A 22,827-nucleotide genomic window follows, 5' to 3' on the forward strand; every position below is an offset into this window, starting at 1 on the left:
CTATATATATATATATATATACATATACATATATATACCCCCCCGAGCCGCGCCTCGGCGTACCGAGTCATGCTCGGTAACAGAGGCAAAGCAATTCGGCCACAGTTTCAGATCTCCCCCCTTGCCAGGCCAGGTGAAAACAGGCACACGGAAGAGACACCGACTTGGGGAGAACAAAGCCCTCCTGCAGCTCCACCGGGAATTTTAAGTTCTATGTTCAGCAGAAAAAAGCTCTTTTTAAGTGCGCGGCTACAGTTTCAAGAAAAGAAAGGAAGGTGAAGAACTAAACCATAGAAGAGCAGCACCGTTCCCTTTGAGTGAGGCGAGGGTTTGTTTCCCAGTGCATCACGCAGCCAGGAGCTTCACCTGGCCGGCAGGAACACTGGCTTCCTCAAGCTGTCAGCAACTGCTGTTCACCTCCATCTCCCCACAGAGACAGCGTGATCTGATCCTGACAACCAAATGTACCCACTTTTCACTCAGCCTTTCCACTTTCCAGCAGATCATACTCACGCTGTTCAGGAATGGTGTTAGCCTGGACCAGAATTACCTTTCCACATGTAAGTACAGGCAGGTAAAAAACTGTTCCTAAGACACTTTGCCATTACCATTAGGGTCTGCGTGTCAATGCTTAACTCTGGATGCGCATCTGATAGTACTTTCCAAATTTGGCAACAAGGAAGGAAAGCTGTAATATACACATTTAGACAACTCTCTCTCTTACTTGTTTTTACACATGCATGAATTTAGCCAAGTCCCACTAGAGAGAAGATAGTGACCAGTCCTAAAACAAGAACTAGAAATCTGGGAGAAACTGAAGTAGTATTTGCCACACACAAAACACTAAAAAAATATTTTAAACTTGTCAGTTGAAAGTAGTTCTTCTATTCAAGTGATACAACCACAGACATTTCAGATGAGATGTCTTACAATCTAGTTGTGCAATCCCACTTTCTGGTTTCATCCTCTTATCCCCGAAGGACTGCATAGCATCCTGACCAAAGGGGATCACTGAGAAGACAACCTGCAGAAGGTCAGAGGAGTGTACAACGCGAAGGAAAACAGGCCATAGAGGAAAACAGTAAGTAGGATAACTGAAAAGAAAGTTTGAATTACAATTGAGAACAAGTATCCAAACTTTGTGACAAAGTATTTTGTGTCAGGTAGTCAAGCAGCCACCTACAGAGATCAGTCAAACTGTAGGAACTTACCAGGGCCAAACCATCTGACTCAAAAATGCCCCAAAAAGCATGGCATGTTTAGCAGGATTAAGAGGGGAAATGATTAGCCCGTATGTTTACATTGTACAACTACTTCATCTGATCTGGGTAAATGACAGATCTGTTTATTAGTGTAATTTATGATGGCTATCAGGATTTGGATGATGCATTTTTCTGTAATTTAAACATTTAAAGTAAGTCAGACTGACTACTGATCCCTATTTTATCATTTGGGAACACTATCCTATGACAAATTCATGACTGGAACCTGGTTTAAAAAAAAAAAAAGTTAAACCTACTGTGGAGCATCAAAACCACAGGCAGGTAAAAAACTGTTCCTAAGACACTTTGCCATTACCATTAGGGTCTGCGTGTCAATGCTTAACTCTGGATGCGCATTTGATAGTACTTTCCAAATTTGGCAACAAGGAAGGAAAGCTGTAATATACACATTTAGACAACTCTCTCTCTTACTTGTTTTTACACATGCATGAATTTAGCCAAGTCCCACTAGAGAGAAGATAGTGACCAGTCCTAAAACAAGAACTAGAAATCTGGGAGAAACTGAAGTAGTATTTGCCACACACAAAACACTAAAAAAATATTTTAAACTTGTCAGTTGAAAGTAGTTCTTCTATTCAAGTGATACAACCACAGACATTTCAGATGAGATGTCTTACAATCTAGTTGTGCAATCCCACTTTCTGGTTTCATCCTCTTATCCCCGAAGGACTGCATAGCATCCTGACCAAAGGGGATCACTGAGAAGACAACCTGCAGAAGGTCAGAGGAGTGTACAACGCGAAGGAAAACAGGCCATAGAGGAAAACAGTAAGTAGGATAACTGAAAAGAAAGTTTGAATTACAATTGAGAACAAGTATCCAAACTTTGTGACAAAGTATTTTGTGTCAGGTAGTCAAGCAGCCACCTACAGAGATCAGTCAAACTGTAGGAACTTAACCAGGGCCAAACCATCTGACTCAAAAATGCCCCAAAAAGCATGGCATGTTTAGCAGGATTAAGAGGGGAAATGATTAGCCCGTATGTTTACATTGTACAACTACTTCATCTGATCTGGGTAAATGACAGATCTGTTTATTAGTGTAATTTATGATGGCTATCAGGATTTGGATGATGCATTTTTCTGTAATTTAAACATTTAAAGTAAGTCAGACTGACTACTGATCCCTATTTTATCATTTGGGAACACTATCCTATGACAAATTCATGACTGGAACCTGGTTTAAAAAAAAAAAAGTTAGACCTACTGTGGAGCATCAAAACCATAAAAAAAAAAAGCCACCCTCTCAAAATGTTAGAGCTGTCAGACTTTCTGTACTGCCTTAGCTGAGGAAAACAATTATTTTTTAAAGCTCCTAGTGCAATCAAACCTTATTTTTTTTTAAAATCAGTTTTTGTGTGGCAAAAGTAGAAAACACAACAGGGCAACAAGTTTGTTTCCAGCCCAAAAACTCAGCCAAATGACTCAAAACACGCTTTGGCAACAGTGAAGCCCACAAGGCCTGCTTGCAGCAAAGGCAGGTAAATATCTGGCAGCTGGGCTGGTTCAGAAGGGAGATGAGGACAGGTGTGAACAGGAACAGCCTTGGTGGACGCGTGCATGGAAATCTCACGCTGTTTCCTGTTCTCTCCCGCAGGCACCCCCTTCCTGCCTTGCTCAGTATGATCCCAGCTTGGGAGTGGAAACTACCACCGCTGCCTCAGGACCTCTCTTCCTGTCCTCCAGCTCCCCAGGGAGCTGCGTCCTGCTGCCCGCACTGCTCCCCCGTGCAGCAGCCTCTTCCCGCTTCCGCGGCCAGGAGCCATCCCCTTTCCGATATAACAAACGGCGAATCTGTGCGCCAAAAAAGTCCACCTCCCTCTAAAAGAGGTAATTATACTCATGCTTAGCACTCCCCTGGCGAGTGGCAACCCACTCACCCTACCCTGCTGCATCCCAGGCTGCTGCTGTATGTGCGGGAAGGACGAAGAATTTCCCCTGCCACAGGGAGGGGAGGAAGCAGATAAGAGCAGCCCTGCAAAGCACAGGACACTGCTTTGAAGAGATGGGAGGAGGGACGAGCTCCTGCAAAGAGCTGCCATTTGGCCCTCGCAAATAGTTACTGCTTCTCCCACCGTAATTGGTGGCCACTCTCTAGGGTTTCATAGGAAGCAGCAGGAGAGAGATCAGCTGTGCTGCAGCGTGATCTTCTCAAACAGGTGGTCCTCATCTCCTCCAGGGACAGGCACAGGAGGAACAGACATCTGAGCCATGACTTTGCAATTCAGTAGGACTACTTGCCTTTCCCTGTCCATCTACTTTTGGAAAAATCTGCCTGCTTTGCATGTGTGCCTGAAGCTGGCTCCAGGACATTAAGAGCCCACATAATACTCAGCACTCACAAAATTTAAGGAAAGCTCTTTCTTTGTGATCCTGGGTATACTTACATTTTGCTTTCAAATTCAACTAGTTTGGTCCACAGTAGATTTGTTTCTCAAACGTTTTGGGTTTTTTTTCCAGCCACCACTGTATTTGTCCTTCTCTATTGGCAGGACTGGGCTAACATCCATTACAAGTGTAACAGTACAACATTAGTGTGCGTGCTCTTCCTTTCAATATCACCGAGTACACGGTATAACATACTAGCGGCCCATTTGGGTGTTTTCTTTCTTTAAAGATGCCACGGGACATGCAATTCAAACAAGCATGAAATTAATCAGCTTCTTCCATTCTCCAGTCTGACCATTGTCTCTCACATGAAGGTGCGTTTCAGTGAGGCAGGCTGCTCATTCTGTCACAACTTACACCAAGGACAGAAGAGATGTGAAGGATAAAGTTTCTGTTTTTTTGTTTTTCTTTGTTTAATAGAAATGTTTTGATGTTAGTCAAAATTGGAACTCAAATAACAGGGTTAAATTATGAGCTATATTAAATTACAGAATGGTTAAGTTACTTAAGCATCAGATATTTTTTTTTTTATCTAGGTGTATACTCTAATACACAGCCTGCATCAAAATTAAGTACCAAGGACTTGTTATGCTCTACCCAAAAAATGTTGGTCTTCAACAAATACATTTCCTATGTCTGAGTTTATTTATCTGAATTTTGCATGAGTGCAAAACTCTTCTATTAAAACTGATCATCTTATTCAGGAATGAAAACCATTAGTTTTGCACAGCATTTAGAAACCTAAAAATCACACTACTCCTTTCAATGCTTAGAAGAAAAATACTGAGCAATATAAGCAGTCATAGTAAATACATGCCAGGCACTAACTTTTTCAAAATATTTTACTTCTACGTAATCATCCATAATCTATATTAACTTGCATTAATGTCACTCATCTCAGCTGCTGTAATATTTCCTTTCCAGAGTTAATGCTGAACTGTGGTTCAGATGATTAGATGTTTGGACTGTTGATTTATTTAAAAACTTGATTCAATGACCTGTCACTGGACAGGTTCCCCAGTCTGTGATATTGCCAAAAAAAGCAAATTTCTTTCACCAATTTGAGATTCTTTGGCAGCACAGCACCCCAACACAGTCTCAGAGTTCTTTAAACAAGTTTGATACTGAAGCTGACAAGACCACAAAATGAGAACAACTTTGTTTTCAAGGGAACATTTGGTAACACAGACACAAGTCCATTCTGGGAAAAGTAGGACTTTCTCCACACCCCTGAGGTAAGCATAAGGAACAGCAAATGCTCTTAATGCTGCTCCGAACACGTTTCTCTCTCAGGTAAAACAACAGGGCTTAGTACTTCCTAGAATACTATAGGTCATCTAGCCACTTGGGGACAACAGTCCTTGCATGGGAAAGAAGATAAAGACTCTCCTACAAATACAACTAAGAAAGCAGCAATTTGTTCCTTCAAAGGAAACCCTGCTCCTTTAACCTGCACGGCACATCCCAAGATTTAGAGAAGACATGCGAAGGGATATTAGAATTGAAAGGACAGGATGGATCAGCTCTGAGTTCTGATGTCCAATACAACCACAGGAACCCATGCATGTTTTTGAGGCAGACTCCTTCTAACCATTGCTTATTAAACAAAGCTTGATTGTAGTCAAGACCTTGTAAAACCGCACTAATAGAGAACTCCTGCAGTAAAAGGTTTTTTACTTCTTGGTGGCAAAAATTGCTGGGAGGTGCTCAATACCATGCAATATGGCCTGGTCAGCCTTTAAACCTATGAGTATAGGGAAATGGAACAAAAATGTTATTTTAGCTGATACAGTATTTTGGTTTTGAAAACACATACTGGGAGATATATAACCTAAAGAGTTTTTCTAAGCTGTGAATTGCTATGTATATAAACCCCATCCTCGGGACAGTCTGGAACACAGCCGAAAGTAACTTCTGCAACAGGGATAGGCTGATCTCAGCTGTAATCTACTGAACAGTACAACTTTTGATTTTACAAGCCAGTGTTTATAAATTCTTCAGGAAACACTGTCTCTGCTAATACAGAAACTTCTCTTTCTTGCTAGAGGAACAAGAAACACCTTAACTGTCCATGCCTCACTTAGCCATATAGCTGTATCAAACCTAACCAACAGTCAGTCTTGTAGAATATATGCAAAGCTGATATATTAACTACAATTTTTAAACCCTAATACAAATGGATTTTGCAAACTGATTTGGATTAACCACGTCTGGCTGTGCTTCCATCTGGAAGTTATATTCTATAACGCTAGCCACATCTTGAAAAACAGATTCAGATGTTTGGAACAAATTCAGAACAGTTGTAAGAAATTCTAGGTACAAATGAAAAAAAAATTGAGCTTTAATGTCTTTTTTCCTCTCAGTTTTCTATCAAGTAGGCATTTATAATCACGGTGTTTAGGGAGTTGAGGGGTAAGGAAAGAATCTGTGTTATTACCTATGATGTATTTACTCATGTGTAACAGCAGTTTGTTCTTTCTCAAACTACTATCCTGATAAAGGGACACGATGCCGAGTGAAAACAGTTAAGAAACAGGGTTGAAGCATCTGGTGTATCCACTAAGATTTTCTGCTAGGAAAATTGTCTTTACATGAAACAGCAAAATGAATATAATCCCTACAGCAAGGATACATCAATATCCATATAAAAATGCCTTTTTAAGACCAGAGCTTATAGGCCATGGGTTGTATCAGTATAAAATAGTGTCTGTAAGGGTTGTGCAACTTGTAACAACCTTCAGTACCTAACTTCTTTATTTAGAGAAAAATGTCATCGAACGTTTTTACTGTATACCTTCATCTCTGGACTTGGTCAAACCTACATAAATGTTGAAGCAATTTAATTGCTTAATACACAAACCACACACAATGACAGGTAAGCATTAGAAGAAGAAGAGTTAGTTTTGAAATCTAATGTGTCTGAAAATTTTTATGCCTTGAAAAGAAAAATTAACCTTCTGCCTTTCAAGCTTGTTTAAAATAACTGTGAAGCCATAAACAGGAAAGCCAAACAAGAGAAATGTGCCCAAGTTCCTCAAAAACACGATGCTGTAGATGGTAGAACACAAATGACAAAACAAGATTTCCTCTCCACCCACGCCATTTAGCACAGATGCTCTAGAAATCCCACAAACACACTGTTTTTCTCTGATCACATACAGAAGTTTCCTGACTTACCTAGCCTTTTTGCTGGTCTTGGGTTTTGGCGTGGTATTTTTTGCTTTCTTTTCCTTTGGCTCTTTGGGGGTCTTAGGGACTTTGGGGGTCTTGGGTTCCTTCTTTTCCTTGGGTTCTTTAGGATCCTTCGGTTCTTTTTTTGCCTTGGGCTTTTTCTTTTTCTTCTTGTCTTCTTGGGAGCAATCCACTGAGTTTCTGCTTAGATTCTGGTTGTCAAGTCCCCCGGCAAAGTCTTCCTTACCAAAACCTTTACTGGGACCTTCTGCAGCAATGTGATTATTTTTCTTTTTCTTTTTCTTTTGCTGTGGCTGCGGCTCAATTGACGGCAGATAATCATCGCTTTTCACTAGCTGGGTATTCGGTCCACTAACCTGAGTCATATCCGGCACTGGTTTCTCTAAAAAGGGTTCCGACGGAGAATGCTGAGAGAGACAAATAGAAATAAAATTGTAGATTTGCAACTTCGATTTCTAAAACTTTGCTCTTTTGGAGCAAGAAGTTACAGAGGGAGAGAATACTAAGCAGAAGATTAACCTAGTAGCGTATCTGAAACATTGTACAGGAAAACAGTAAAAACCAAAGCTTCTGCAGTTGAAACTGTAGAAAAATGACCAGAAATTCTTGATACAGCAAGGGTAAAATCATTCTAAAGTTTGTATACAAATTGGAAGTAAAGAAAATATTTACAGTCTTCGACATTTACATGTAAAAGGCAAGCAATTGCTATTTCAGATACTTCAGAACAGTTGTTAGTAGAATGAATAACTTGTTACAAATTACTCAGTTGCACTGGAATTTTGTCCTCCAGGGAAAAAAATGTTAAAGTTTGTTTCAAGACACGCAAAAGAAAATACAGTATATTCACAGGCTGTATTTATAAAATTTACATTGGTTCAGCTGTGACAGGAGGTATTTTGATCAGCACGTGAAGGATTAAGCCACTTTAAAATGTAATATAATGTTACATTTTATGTCAAAGATCCACAGCTCCCTACTTTTAATTGAAACAGACTGTTCCTGCTACGGACTGTACAAAGAACTACCTCTTCAGTGTTTGTGAACCTGCAAAACCATCCTATTTCAAAGTCTGTACGGTGTATCAGGTTTACACCAGACTTACAAAGTACATGAAAAACTATGTATAATTACACAAACGTCAAGTGCCTGGACTAAACATGTTGGATATATCTGCAACTCTTTTCCTCTTAACGGTTCTGTTCTACACAAAGATCCATGAGTCTGCAACGAAAAAATGTCTAAGCTCTACCATGACTTTGCAGCGTACCAAAGCTCTAACCTGCCCCGCCTCACTGCCTGTCCATGGTTAGAAATGCAGGATGACCGTGCTTTTCAAAAAGAAAAATAATAGCACAACACTGTACTGATGCCTTTCCTACAAATGCATATATTGTCAGGCTATTTTCCCACCCTCTTTTTCTCTCTGTTTCTACTCCTTTTCCCTAAAAATTAAGTTGACATGATTCAAGGTAGAAGAGTTCCCCATTAGCCGTGGTCATCAAGTCTAGCCATTTGAGAAGTTTGATCCATTGCACTGGGGAGAAGAAAGGTTTACAGCAAATTAGAATTTTAATTCCAGGAATAGCAGTGCCTGTGTAACTGTCTGTAATGTTACTCGCGTTTCCTTTTCTCTGCTTTTTATTCAAACTGCACTTACTTAGGAGTGGCAAGCGTGCAAACGAATGACTACAAACCCAGTCCCTGAGCACAAGGAGAACTGATGGGCGTACACAGGCATATACTTTAGCCACTTGCATCTAAAAAAACCAATGCACTCTAAGATTTAGGAAGTAAAATTCTTAATATCATTACATGAGAAAGTGAATGCATGTGTATTTTTCCAAATATATTAATAATTTTCTGAATGTAAACAAACTGAATCAGTGCAGTCCTAACTACTTTCAGCATGTCTTCACAGTAGCAAAAAACTGCTGTGGCGGTCACAAAGACTGGATATCCGTATAAAAAACACTGATCCCAGGAAGTCAATGGTGCCAGTGAGTTCTGCAGTCCAGTTATGCATCACATAAAATAGATATATTTTTTAATCTTCTAATTGGTTTTGAATTTGGTTTACTGAATTGAATGTCTCCTCAGGTGTGTTCTGTGACACAGAACAAAACTTGTCTTCTCTGTACGTCAGACTGTTATGCACCTGTACTAACGCCTATTTTTAGGTAGGAAAAGACAGAGATATTACACAGATCACTTGTAAGTACTTCTTATGCATAGGTGTTCAGAGCAGTACTTTTAACCTATGTGTTCCCAAGGTAGTCAATATATTTCTATATTATCTGCCATTTCGTATCTAATGCATCCTACATTTTTCAGAGACCTCAAGTGCAAGTCTCATCAATGTTTTCACTGAGCTGTCCACCATAATACTCACTCCTCCTCTTAAATACTGTTCACTTGCTGCGTCTAACATATAAGAAATGTAAGTTTTTCTTTCCATTATTTGTAAGATTTGTATTGAACAAGTACCTTGTGTTTGGCACAACATTATTAATTTACCACATCAAGAGAGACTTTTACAACTATCCAAAAGCTTTTGTATAAGGCACAACTTTTCAGAACAAATCAGAATTGGCAATTTTTTCTTCCTCTTAAGCATGTGAAACAGCCAAGCCAACAAATATTGAAACCCACATAAAATCCAGTAATGCCATCTAAATTTAATTCTGTAAAATTTTCAAGGTTGCACCTTCACTAGTGATATGACCATATCACTGAAATCAATATGAAGTTTTATACATGCTTGAATATTCTCATTACCTTTTTCATCTAATTCAAAAAATTGGTCCCTGTCTCCTTTCTAAGATTTGGTGTTGGTTCTTTTCTTTGTTTGCTTGTTTGCTTTAGAAGTTTGAACAACAACTTTCAGCACAGTCGTAAGGCAATCCGAACATAAAGGCAGACAGCTTTCCAAGTCTCCACAACAGCAATGTCAGCCCTTCGTGATTTGACATTTGTAGTTTTAATGTAAGGTCTGGCCAGAAGGTAAAGCACTGAGAATGGCAGCGATTGTTTCCACACTGCAGTACTCAGTAACTCATTCCGGAAAATGGCATCCTATGAAAATTCAGACTCTTACTACCTCAGAAAGGTTATCCACAAGAGTCATTCTCAGGCTTTAAAACAACTTAAGACTATACATTAAATGTTATGCATGAAGCAGATATTACCACACACCCCCCCCCAATAACCCCGCAAAACAACTTACTGCCTTTTAGTTATACTACCAGGTTACATGCATTACCAAGCATACAAATTAAAATATTATGGTTTTGTTTCATATAATTCACAATCCCCAGAACATTAAGCTCCAAAAAGCCAACTCTGCCCTAAAGAGGCTTTGTTTATATTTCCTATTACTTGAAAATACATTACTTTTGTCACATGCCACTCCCTTTGCAGTTTGGCACGTTCTGTAATTCACTTATAAGTGACCTTTTAAATTGTAGCACTCTTTCAAAGAAATGGGTGTGATTAACTTTATTTTTCTAAGAAGTCTGTGCCTACACTTTTGCAATATGCTAAAATGGTTTATCCCTAACTGACAACCCCACATTGCTCCCTAGTGTGAAGCTGTGTAGGAGCAGCACAAATCTAGCAAGAAGAGGAGATCGGAAGCAGCTTGAAAGATGCATTTTCTTACCCCAAACCAGTGGTCTGCTCTTTCTTAAGATGGGAGAAAAGGAAGAACAGGCTTTCACTAGTAAATATTAGTTTAAGCCCACCACAGGGAATTATTTCAAATAGTTCTTCTTCTTTAAATCTACAAAGGATTAGCTCTAGTTACAGGGTCACAATTTCTAATGAAAGAACCCCATTCTCCATTTATAAAATTTAAAAAATATGTATATTACAAGTTTTTAACCAAAAGACTGAAAAATTTATCCGCGTACTTCAGAGGAATCGCTTCTCCCGATGCTTTCAGTAATAACAAAGCCATCATTTAGTATGTTGGTACAGAATTTAATCTTCCACAGGAAGGAAACCAGTGAAGATTAAACACAAATGGGTATTAATCCTATTTGATATTGCAGCAGAATTATTTTTGGTATTATTTGAAATAAGGTGAAAAAGGTGTTCAAAAATATTGGTGTGTTTACTAGACCCACATCTCTTTAAATCTTTTAGAGAAAAGCTGTTTTTGTAAACATTTAACAAAGAACAGATGGCCTGTTTTAATCATGCGAAAAAACCTGGAGCTCACATTAATACTCCTACCACCGACTACTCGGGCTAGTCACCTCCCTAACCAGCACCACGGTACAGTCTTCAGTGATACCGTTTCATTTTGCAGTGGACATTTCCTCATCAATTCCCACTGCTCGGCAGTTAATCAATGCTATTAACATGCAATATCACAATGCAGGACACTCCTAAAGATTGTAGCTTATTAGAGCAAAACAGAGATTCTTCAGGAACTCTGAGGAGTTAAAATAATTTGCAGCTCAACAGGTTACCCAGGATGGTAATATGCTTTTGCATTCATTACCAGTAAAAGCCAACAATAGCCGAGCAAATAATAAATGAAAACACAATCTGAGAAACTGTTTCTGGAGTGCAAAAACCCCTCACTTTTCTGGAATTCAAACTTATTTTTAAACTTCCAAACTCGTACCACCAAGATTTGAAAGCTTAAAAATGAAGCTGCCTGCATTTCACAGCTGCTTCCACGTTTAGAGCTAAGCTCATTCTCCGCAGCCCGACGCACAGATAGATGTCTCAAACCAGGCCTGTTACGTAAAGTAGCAAGATGGACAGGATGTGGGATTAATCCAGAGAGGGTTAGCGGCAGGGAGGGAGGTTAAGGAGGAGAATCTTTCTGTTGCTTGAACAAGGATTGAACCACAATCAACTGTACTTAAGCACTGAAAGTAGCTGCGTGTCAGTTCCCTAGCAGAGCAGCAACTTGAGCCAATATTGAGCTTTAAGAAGTATGAAGCAAGAGCAAAGTATGCAACGTGACTCAGCTGACTTCGTGAAATTTAAACATCAGCACCAACCAAAAAAAAGCTCCTTGTTACTGGGACTACTTTCATTTCCCTCGTGGGTATTTCTAGACTCCTTGGTCTTTTCCAGATTTTGAAAAAGATCTACTGTAACCACATATTCTTTAAATTTTCTTGAACTTTGGCTTATTAACTAAGTTGTGTAACAGTAGAGCAAGTGGTCTGTCAGTTCCCACTGACTCCAAAACACAAGCCTCTCTAGTATGATATCTATACAATGGATAATTTCACATTAGGTAAATCATTACTGAATGTTCTCATTTGCAGCAATCGCAGTCCTGTTAAATTATCACCTTCACTTTGGAAAGTTAAAAACAGCAACCTGTGACTGAAGAGTTATTTTAAAACAGAAGACAGACTACAGCATCACTTCTGGAAGCAGTTCTACCTAGTGCCACAGAGATCGCTCATTTTGAATTTGTATCCTTTCTGATAGCACAGTCCCTGAGCCATCACATGTAGAAATTGCTCCACGACTCCTCCTTTCAAAGCTTAATGAAAGGATTCATCATCCCTCTGGATTATTTAGAACAACACTACTTATCTTGACTATCCTCCAAACAAATAATCTGGAAAGTTTCCACCTCATGTCTCCATACATTGCTTTATCCCTGCAGTTCTCAACTTGTCTCGTCAACACTTTCGGCATTAGGCCTGTCTTGGTCCTCCCTCGATCTGAAGCACGCTTCAGCTTTTCTAGACCAACGTAAACACTTTTCAGACACTGTCCATCTGCAAAGCTTACATATTAGTAAAAACTCCAGAGTAAACAGGAATCAACACCACCTCCAAAATCGCAATCAAATACCAGTACCTACATTCAACAACAGTACAGCTGTACAGTTTTTTTCCTATAGTAGCTGAAGTCCAGAAACACCCTCAAGACTACACTCACACCCATAATTCTTTCCAAAATCTGTTTTACCAATCTAATTCTCCTCCTTTACTGTGAATGATGATCCCTTCCCCTTTCTGTGAAACTGCTGCCCTGAATTGAAGATGTGTATGTCTTTTTTACTTTATTATATGAAAATATTTAGTATTACCTTGAAATATTTTGGGCAATATGATGCTGTTTAGAAACAACTGGTATCTCAGTACTTCAGAAACTCCTCTTAAAAACACTGTAGTTCCAAAGTGCCAATTTGCATTTATAAACCGACAAGCGTTGTCATTGCTCTTTCTGCAATAAAGGGAAGGGCATCACACCAGATGACAGTGAAAGAAGACTACTGTGCAAAGGAACTCCACCAGAATCCTGTAGTTTACTAAATCTCTTGCCATACTTGTACAAAACACAGATGAAAGTGTATGGAAAACAACAGTTCTACTCATACCTTCTTAGCAAGACCACGACTTGACAACTAAAAATCACTTTGCATGAAGAAAGTTCATGATTTAGTGAAGTGCTGCTGCAATACCATTTTATTTCTTAAGCAAATCTTCCTGCTCTGTTAACACTAATGGAGACTATTTTTGAAAAACAGGTCCAAGTACTAAAAAGTTAAAACTTGCTGATCCAAAGTTTTCAGAAAAACCCGGAATCAAAACAACTTATTTTGATGCCATCAGCATCCTAACAGTGGAGTAGACATGATTAAAACCAACCTTAATGCCCTCAGCCACCACTGCAAAAGTACACTCATTGCTGATTTGGAGGAGCTGAAAACATCAGCCAGTTACTGTGTGTGTAAGAATAAAAACATGCTATATAAAATACAGAGTTCCTTAATTGAATCTCAGCACAGCTACAGCATTAGAATTATTTATTTTCTCCACATGTACTCTGTGGAGTAAAATAGATTGCAAAAGATGAGTAACACTAATGTGGCCATCCAAAAAGCAAAGCGTCCCTTTAAATTTTGTAGCAATCTTACATAGCAACACTGTTCTGTGAGAGATATCACAAAAGCCTATGGAATATCAGTCAGTGCACCGAGCGCTGATGGTCTGTATGCAGCTCAAAACCAACTAACTTATCCCATAAAAGAGCTCTTCTGAGCTCAGATCTGATCGATCAGAACCGACATCAGTGTTGCTCAGACAACATCAGACAACTGCCACCCCTACGATAACAAAGCATGTATGCTCTAGATTATCTTTCCGTGTAAGAAATGGCAATAGCTACCACACTGATTATATATAATTGCTAGTGTGATGGTCTGAAAGACATTTTATTAATCCTTTTTTTGCTACAGATTACTTCGTAACATACACTGGCTTAGACAGCAGTATAAGAGTGCTCCTTATGCAAGCAGGGCAGGTCCTAAATATTACACACCAGTAACCAGCACAAGGCTGGCTCTCCATCACCACCATGTAGATGGTCAAAGACTCACAATTTGGGCAAGTTTTTACTAACTCTAGCTGTAGAGACACACAGAAAGGGCAGGACAATTAGGTACCGAATTCCACTGTCAAAAGCTGTATTGCTCATGTTGACAGTTTGTGCTCTACCTCAAGCCTGCCTTCCCTGCACAGCCACAGTCGAAGGAAACCTCGCTTCTGTGTACGCTCCATTATCAAGCAGTAGACACGCCAGAAACATGCCAATGTTGAGTTTTACCACAGAAGTTTTGCCTAGGTTATGCTATGCAGTCTATACCACAGGTGGGAAAATGACAGGCAGACCAGCAAGAGTCCTACTGTAAAACGGCCCATAAGCATCTTTTTCTCAACACCTCACTTCTGCCAAGTAGGAGGACCTGTGTTTAAAAATGTGAATATTTGGTTTGTGAAGTTATGTCTGTGAAGTTACGCCCACACACAGCTATCAAGATCCTAGTGCCTACTAGAGAATTCCTTGGATTAGAGAATATCCAGAAGGTTTACCACCAGTCTTTTCCAACCCCTCTAAAACAAGCTGGTGGCTGCACGTCTCCAGGCAAGGTAGGGAAGTCACACAGTAAAATAAGAACACGTCAGGATGCAACTGCTTCCAGAGGACCTCGTACAATACTTCAGCTTCCCCAGGAAAGGGGCAGTAGGGCAGGAAACACCTTCACATACTCAACCGAAACAGTAATATTGAAACTGCTATTATTAAACATAAGCCTTATATTTTAGTATATATAACAGGCTGACTTGTTGCTCTTGGTCTTGCCTCCATGTTCCCCACAGCCCTTCAGCTCCACTGTGGAAGCGAAGCAGTTCCTCCAAAATAATAAAATGCGAACACCCTCCCTCTCTTGGGCACGTTTCACAGCCACGCTTTGAAATCCAAGGTCCTGAGGGAAGAGGGAAGTGTACTGCCCTGCACACGTAGCCTCCTCCCTCCACCAGCAGAATTCCCTCCACTCAGCTACTCAAATAGGTAGAGATCCACCCTCTCTGAAGAGTAGCGCGTTCCTGCTTCACACTGTATTGCCATCACCACAGGTTATGAGGTTATGATGCTCTGGTACCAACTATGATTTCCACTTAACACCCTGTCCCCTACCCAGAGAAAGAAAACCCAACAAAACAGTCCTGATGGACTTGGTGTATTGAGCGCTTACAGCCTGCCCATAGTACTTAAAGTGGTAAATTGTCCCCTAAAATTTTGGTTTTCCACAGAAGACTTAAGAAGACTCAGAGAACCATTTTAAGAGGAACCTCAATTAGCTCATATCTACTTCTAACAATATGTTCTCTACTGTTATCAAATCTAAATCACAGTAACACGGAGCAAACAGCATCAGGTTTATGACTAAGGAAAAAAAATCAAAGAGCAGCACATTTGGTGCAAACGCCGCTGCTTCTGCCCACAGACAACCAGAAAAGTTCTACCTGTGCTTTCACTGCTGCGAGCAGCAGTAACAGCAAAAGCCTTACACGCCACAACAGCAAAACGGTTTCTAATGCTGGTACTTTTTTCCCCCACCCCTTCTAACCCCCAAAAGTTAACAGGAAAACTTATTTAACAGGCTATATTTGTCAATATATAAGATGTGAGGTAATAAGACATTTAGGTATCTTATACGTTTACATAACAGATATATATATATTTTTTAACAGCATGCAATTAGTGACACCCTTTTTGATTTGCAGAATCTCTAATAAAGCCTGCTTTATCTGAATTCAGATGAAGTACACTTTATCTTCTTATACTTCACATCAAATAAAGTGCACTTCAATCTAAGGAAGGGAGAACAACAGTAGAGAGAAAAGCAGCTTGTGGGTTTGTTTTTTTTTTTTACTAGATGAAGCTGAAGACTGGCAGGCCAGGAAATTTTTATTTCTTCTGCCTGCCTTGCAGCGCCTCAGGACCGAGTAAATATAAGCTTCAGAAATACCACCTGTTTGACGGACATCTTGTGAGCCCTGATCCATTGCTTGTAAGGACAGCACAAAATGCTTCACAACTTTAACAATGAATCAAGAGGACCAAACTGCAATGAAGACTGTAAGGACGCACACTAGGAGCAGAGATGAGTGCAGATGGGAGCAGTGTGGATATAAGCGTGTATCGCCCCAATCTATTTACCTGGTACCACTGAGTGCCTATGTCGGGGTTTTTTTACATCATGCCTGTGCCAGAAAGTCCTCAAACTCAGCTTTATACACTTCATGCCCATGAATATGTGCCACACTTGAGTACATGCACCATCTCACCCTTTCTTCTGCACTTGGATAGCCTTTGAAAAGGACACCACAGTCAGTCCTTTTGGCCTTCTCGTAGTAAGCCATGCTCTGCTTTGCCATGCACCCCTCTCCTGGGGCAGCCTCTCGCCCCTCGTCTGAGGGTGCTCTAACCCTAGGGTCTGCAATGGGTCTGTCCCACCTCTGGGGAAAGCCAGCTCTCAGGCGGCAGGCTGGGGACTTCCGCTGCCCACCAAACCCTCTCTCATACAAAATGAAAGAGGGCAGCAACTGAAGGACTTTACTTCCTACATTCATAAAAATCTAAAACATAGCAAGCACCAGCAAAACGGTTTCAAATTATTTTTAGACAATTACAATTTGTTAGCATACAGCATTTGTTCCAATACATCAGTAAGACTTTAACTAGGATATAACTAACTTCTCTATCACTTTCCTTGTATACCTAGGACAACAAAAGCCCAGCATTTTTGTTTTAAAAATTCTCCCTTATCAGATTCTAGACTTGCCAAACATGCGTGTTTAAAAAGACTGCACATATAAAAAATACATCAATCAATAGTTTAATGACAAACATGCATCAGATTACGAGAGTGATGAAAGCAGATGCAATTCATAGAGAGCCTTTACCAAGAACTTTACCATTCTCCTATCTGCAAGCCCTCATGAAAAAAGAGCAAGTTTTCCCCAAAGGTATAAATGCGTATCACGTTCTAATAGCTCAAGAAAAGGGCAATGGCCATAGACATTTAAGATTTCAACAAATGTGACAAAGGACTCAAATCTTTGCGTTTTTTTACTCCTATACCTAGAAAGGAGGTCCCACTTAAGTCCCACGATACTTCCACAACACCATCTGTAAGTATTTTTATTTAATAATAAAACATTCTGATTTCTTCCACTGTTTGCAGCAAGATTTTTTCAATTTCACCAGGATATCTTGCAGATAGTGCATGCCAGAATAAGAAAAATTAGCTTAAAGCATTACAAGAAGCACTACCAGCACAGATACTACACTTTGGTTTCAGTTTGGAGCTGAAAAACTTTTAGTTGATCAGTATTTTATTTGGATGACTTGCAACAGACCCCACTAGAAAAACAATGTCATACTCTCTTTCTTACCTTGCCATCTCTCCCCTCTGCAAGGTGAAGTTGATTTGTTAGTTGAGTTAGTGCCTTTTTTCTTTACCTACAACTTGTACTAAGGACTTTTCTGCTAAATTTTTTAAAACACATAGAATTCTCCAATCTCATAGACTTCTAAGACCGTAAAATATGTAAGGTACCACCAAGGCAATCAGTTAAACCTAGTCTAAAACAACTTTTTACGTTATTTTTATAATTTTTAATCTTTGTTTGCTGATTTACTCTTATTAAACGGGTCTCATTTCAGAACTTCCCCCCAAAAAGCTGTATTTGGTAAATGTTTTGCGATATCGTAAGATGATATCCACAGTAGCTCTGGGGATCATCCTGTCTCTGCTGTTTATGTCTACTCCAAATCTCAAAGCATTTTACTTGTTGCTGTTTCAATCTCACAGTCCAGGTGAGCATGCTTAGTACTAGGAGATTCACAATTTAAAATGATCTGAAAGTTAACATTTTGTCTTGACATCCTAAATGCCATTTCCTTAGTTACAAAGAAGTTCCATATCAGAAAAGAAACTCCAAAACCCCATTACCACTTTTATTCATATTAGGTGTCCCTAATAAGTTGGAGTGACTTTTCTAACCCATTTTTATCCAGTGTTAAACTTTTCTTACACAGCTTTCTTCAGACACTGACCAAATGAGTCACCCTGCAAGTGAAATAGTAAACACACACTGTTGTCTTGGGAAAAGGGTATTTAAAGTTCACTGTAACCCTAAGAAAAACTACTATAAACATTTTTTTTTCTTTTTTAAATGGCAGTCTAAATTATTATTTCAGATACTTGACAACAAAGAATAAATGTCGTTAGTGTCACTTACGAAACAAATTCTACTCCCTAGTACTTTTTACAGTAATATCTCTAATGTACAGGCTGACTCCTCCCTAGTTACATCTAGAATTGCTGCCTCATTGAGCATACAGGATGGACGAGACTCCCAGATTAAACCAGATCTGAATGACTAAGATACTATCCTGAAGAGAAGACTCATGTTACCTTGAAACCTTAAGTATAGAAAAGGGAAAGACTGCAAGGAGATGGTCTGTGATGAAAGCAGCGAACATAACGCAAGATAATTTACTGTCCTTTATTCCAACAGCCTCAACTCACTGTGATAGTTTCCTATTTTTTTTTTCCAGAAAGGTTTTGGGGGTTTTTGGTTTTGTTTTGGTTTTTTTTTTTTTCTTTTAAATTACATACTCATTTCTTTCTAACATGGATCTCCAGCAAAGGACTTGCCAGGACCCTCTTCTTGAGAAGTGTCCAACCATGACTGCAACAGAGCACCTACTTGGGTAACAACTGGCTTCAGTATTAGGGCAATACAGCAGCATAATGCACATTAAGAAGCCCTGGATTCCATGTCTATCGCTCTGGCGTCAGGCAACTCCCTGCCCCTCTGTCTTGGTTTCCTTGTATATAAAATGTAGAATACACATTGCAGGAGAGTTTAGAAGATGAATGAATTAGTGGTTGCTGAGGTTTTTCTGTATTATGATTAAAATTACCATTAAAAAGCTCATTTAGCTATTAATTCCTTACCCAGATCTGAAGAGAGACGGCATTTGTAGGAAGAGCCAGTCTGTTTCATGAGATACAATGATATTCAAGATTTGGTTTACTGGATAATATACAGTAAATAAATTATTAGGCCATACCTCAAATCATAAAACCAAAATTAATTTAACAGCTACTTAGATCACAGAAGACCTTCTGTGGGTAGAAGAAAAAGAACAGAGAAAACATGGTTCCATACACAGATTACATCCTACTTCAGAGGCACAAGGAAGGTGTAGTGACAGTCCTACTTCAGATCTTTCTTAACTTGCAGCTTTGCAGCTGGCTATCACTCTGTAAATGCAATCACTTAAAATATGTGTATTAAATTACATCCTCATCACACACCTCTTTCAGAGGCATAGATGCTTACAGCAATATAAATACTTAAAAGCTCTAAGGTGTCTCAAATTAAGTATGTGGAGAGACAAAAAAAATAAGAGTTAAAAGCTACTTTTTTTCCACACATAGGCATATATTTACAAATATATACATATGTATTCAAACATTTAACTTTCACAGTATTCTTTACATTTCTACTGATATTTGACGCCCTTTCCGAAACCACAGCTGTTTCCATGTTCACTTTCCAATATATCAAAAAACAAACAAAAAACCCCCCAAAAACCCAAACAAAACCAAAAAAACCCTTCTTTTAAATTACATACTCATTTCTTTCTAACATGGATCTCCAGCAAAGGACTTGCCAGGACCCTCTTCTTGAGAAGTGTCCAACCATGACTGCAACAGAGCACCTACTTGGGTAACAACTGGCTTCAGTATTAGGGCAATACAGCAGCATAATGCACATTAAGAAGCCCTGGATTCCATGTCTATCGCTCTGGCGTCAGGCAACTCCCTGCCCCTCTGTCTTGGTTTCCTTGTATATAAAATGTAGAATACACATTGCAGGAGAGTTTAGAAGATGAATGAATTAGTGGTTGCTGAGGTTTTTCTGTATTATGATTAAAATTACCATTAAAAAGCTCATTTAGCTATTAATTCCTTACCCAGATCTGAAGAGAGACGGCATTTGTAGGAAGAGCCAGTCTGTTTCATGAGATACAATGATATTCAAGATTTGGTTTACTGGATAATATACAGTAAATAAATTATTAGGCCATACCTCAAATCATAAAACCAAAATTAATTTAACAGCTACTTAGATCACAGAAGACCTTCTGTGGGTAGAAGAAAAAGAACAGAGAAAACATGGTTCCATACACAGATTACATCCTACTTCAGAGGCACAAGGAAGGTGTAGTGACAGTCCTACTTCAGATCTTTCTTAACTTGCAGCTTTGCAGCTGGCTATCACTCTGTAAATGCAATCACTTAAAATATGTGTATTAAATTACATCCTCATCACACACCTCTTTCAGAGGCATAGATGCTTACAGCAATATAAATACTTAAAAGCTCTAAGGTGTCTCAAATTAAGTATGTGGAGAGACAAAAAAAATAAGAGTTAAAAGCTACTTTTTTTCCACACATAGGCATATATTTACAAATATATACATATGTATTCAAACATTTAACTTTCACAGTATTCTTTACATTTCTACTGATATTTGACGCCCTTTCCGAAACCACAGCTGTTTCCATGTTCACTTTCCAATATATCAAAAAACAAACAAAAAACCCCCCAAAAACCCAAACAAAACCAAAAAAACCCCTACAAACCAAAGACAACACCCTGCAACAGAAAAAAATAATCAGCTAAATCATGCGGGTTCTTCCTTGGTTATGTACTTGAGAAAATGTTTTCCATGCTGTCACATAGAAGATACCCAGTTCTCAGGTTAAACAAGTTTAAAACATGGTGGAAGGGCAGGTTTTTCTTTTCCTTCTCCTGTCTCTAAACAGAAAAGGAAAATAACCTGAAAACGTACAACTTGCAAGATTGCTTTCTTACATTTTGTTTTAGAAACACTCCTAAATAGCTAAGGAAAAGGAGAAATTCTAGAAAAGTCCCTCCGATTAACCAGCCTTTAAACACCTATAGCTGATCAACTCATGGAAATGAGAGGGCAAAAGGTACAATATATCTTCAGCAGTGATGCATTTTACACCAACGATACCTATTTTATGAGGGAAAAACTACTAAAGATTTAATGGTGCCAATTAAAGAAGCCAAGAGTTTGCATGGCTCAATGTCTGAGTCATAGACCTTTTGCCTATAATAGGTTCCATTATAGCCCTGAGCTCAAGCTGTGGGAAGAGGATTGCAGATGAGTAAGAGGAATTAGTATTTTTAAATGTTATTGCAAAGGAAGGTGTCCTTTAAGCATTACGCAGCTGTGACTCTAGCAGCAGTAGAGCAGCTTGTGCTTACTCAGAATCCTAGTTTTAAATGAAATGCTCGGAAATTTGTGGACACCTCACAACTTCAAAACACTATCAAAGAAATTAAGCCCATCAGTGTAGAACCCTCACAAATTTAAGTAAACCCAGGGAAGTATTTGTGCCATAGTACAACGTTGTACACAACTCTGATCGTCCGCATCAACAACACTTAGAGCTCAGACACAGGTATGGATTATCTTGAAGGAGAAAGAAAAAGGGAATTTAACTGACTTCAGATAGATTGCTATTTATGAAAACATCAGCAGATCCTAATGCTAGGAATAAAAAGAATTAAGATGGGTAAAACTGGCACAAAAGCAGATCAGGTATAAAACCAGTGACTAATAAATTCAGGACAGAAAGTCAGATGCCTGTTCCAACATTTAGAGTAATCTGATTTGGGTTAGGATTTCAAAAAGGAGTACTGGGAGCAAAAGCAAAATGCTCTTTAAATTGAAGTTTGATAAGGTTATGAAAAGTAGTTCATAAAATGGCACATGTGACAGCTGGAGGCTCAACTCAAAGGCCCAGGCAATCTTCACAAGTACTTTGCTCCTAATGACTGGTGACAGTAAAAATCAACAGCAAAATCTTGTTTAAGATTAAAAAATAAATGTATTTTAACAAATGTAATTCAGAATGTGACAAACTGAACATATTAGTTCAGAAATATGCTCAGAACAACCATTTATGTTTAATTTTCTAAGGGAAGGAAATCTCTATTAAGCAGACTAATAGGGCTGGTAAGACAAGCTTCTCATCACAGAAGTTTTACCTTCAAACTTGAAAATACAGGTTGGTTACCCAGTCAGAAAAAAAACTCCTTAAGTATTACCTCTTTTATAAGCCTTACTACGCTCATATCCTCACATCGTCACAGCTATAAACGTGACTACTCGGATATCCCAAAGGAAAACCTCTGTGATTTTAAATGCTTGTATTTAAAACATCTTCCCTTGACTGGAAATTGTCTTCGTTCATACCATGACTGATACAAAATGCAGCAGAGCTGTTTATAACAGAAAGGGTTCCTTTTTAAATTAAGATGCAACAGTCCCAGTGTCCTTTTGTAGTAGCTTTTATAGTCCTTGGTTTGGACAATTTTCACAAAACAATGCAGAAGTAATTTTTATTTTTAGGTACTCTAAATGATAGAGATTTGAGGAAAGTAGAAGTAAGCAGTTTATTAAATTACTGGTCAACAGTTGTCCATTTACGTAGTTACATTACTGAAGTATTAGTAATACACTTCTAAGGAGTGGATTAGTGCAGGAGATGCTGGTATCCTATTGCTGTGCATGTGTCT

The 22,827-nt window shown here is 38.9% G+C and overlaps 1 protein-coding gene across 4 annotated transcripts in view; it reads right to left on the reverse strand.

Moving 5' to 3' along the window:
* CHD7 (chromodomain helicase DNA binding protein 7) overlaps window positions 1-22,827 on the reverse strand; it is a 131,804-nt gene that overhangs the window by 52,244 nt on the left and 56,733 nt on the right. For all 4 annotated transcript variants that reach the window (XM_035895810.1, XM_035895821.1, XM_035895813.1 and 1 more), the window contains exon 3: window positions 6,848-7,269. In XM_035895810.1, the coding sequence (XP_035751703.1) occupies window positions 6,848-7,269 (422 nt within the window). The remainder of the gene's footprint in view (window positions 1-6,847; window positions 7,270-22,827) is intronic.

The sequence above is a fragment of the Egretta garzetta genome, unplaced genomic scaffold (genome assembly GCF_000687185.1).
Source record: "Egretta garzetta isolate BGI_Z169 unplaced genomic scaffold, ASM68718v1 scaffold340, whole genome shotgun sequence".
Lineage (NCBI taxonomy): Eukaryota > Metazoa > Chordata > Aves > Pelecaniformes > Ardeidae > Egretta > Egretta garzetta.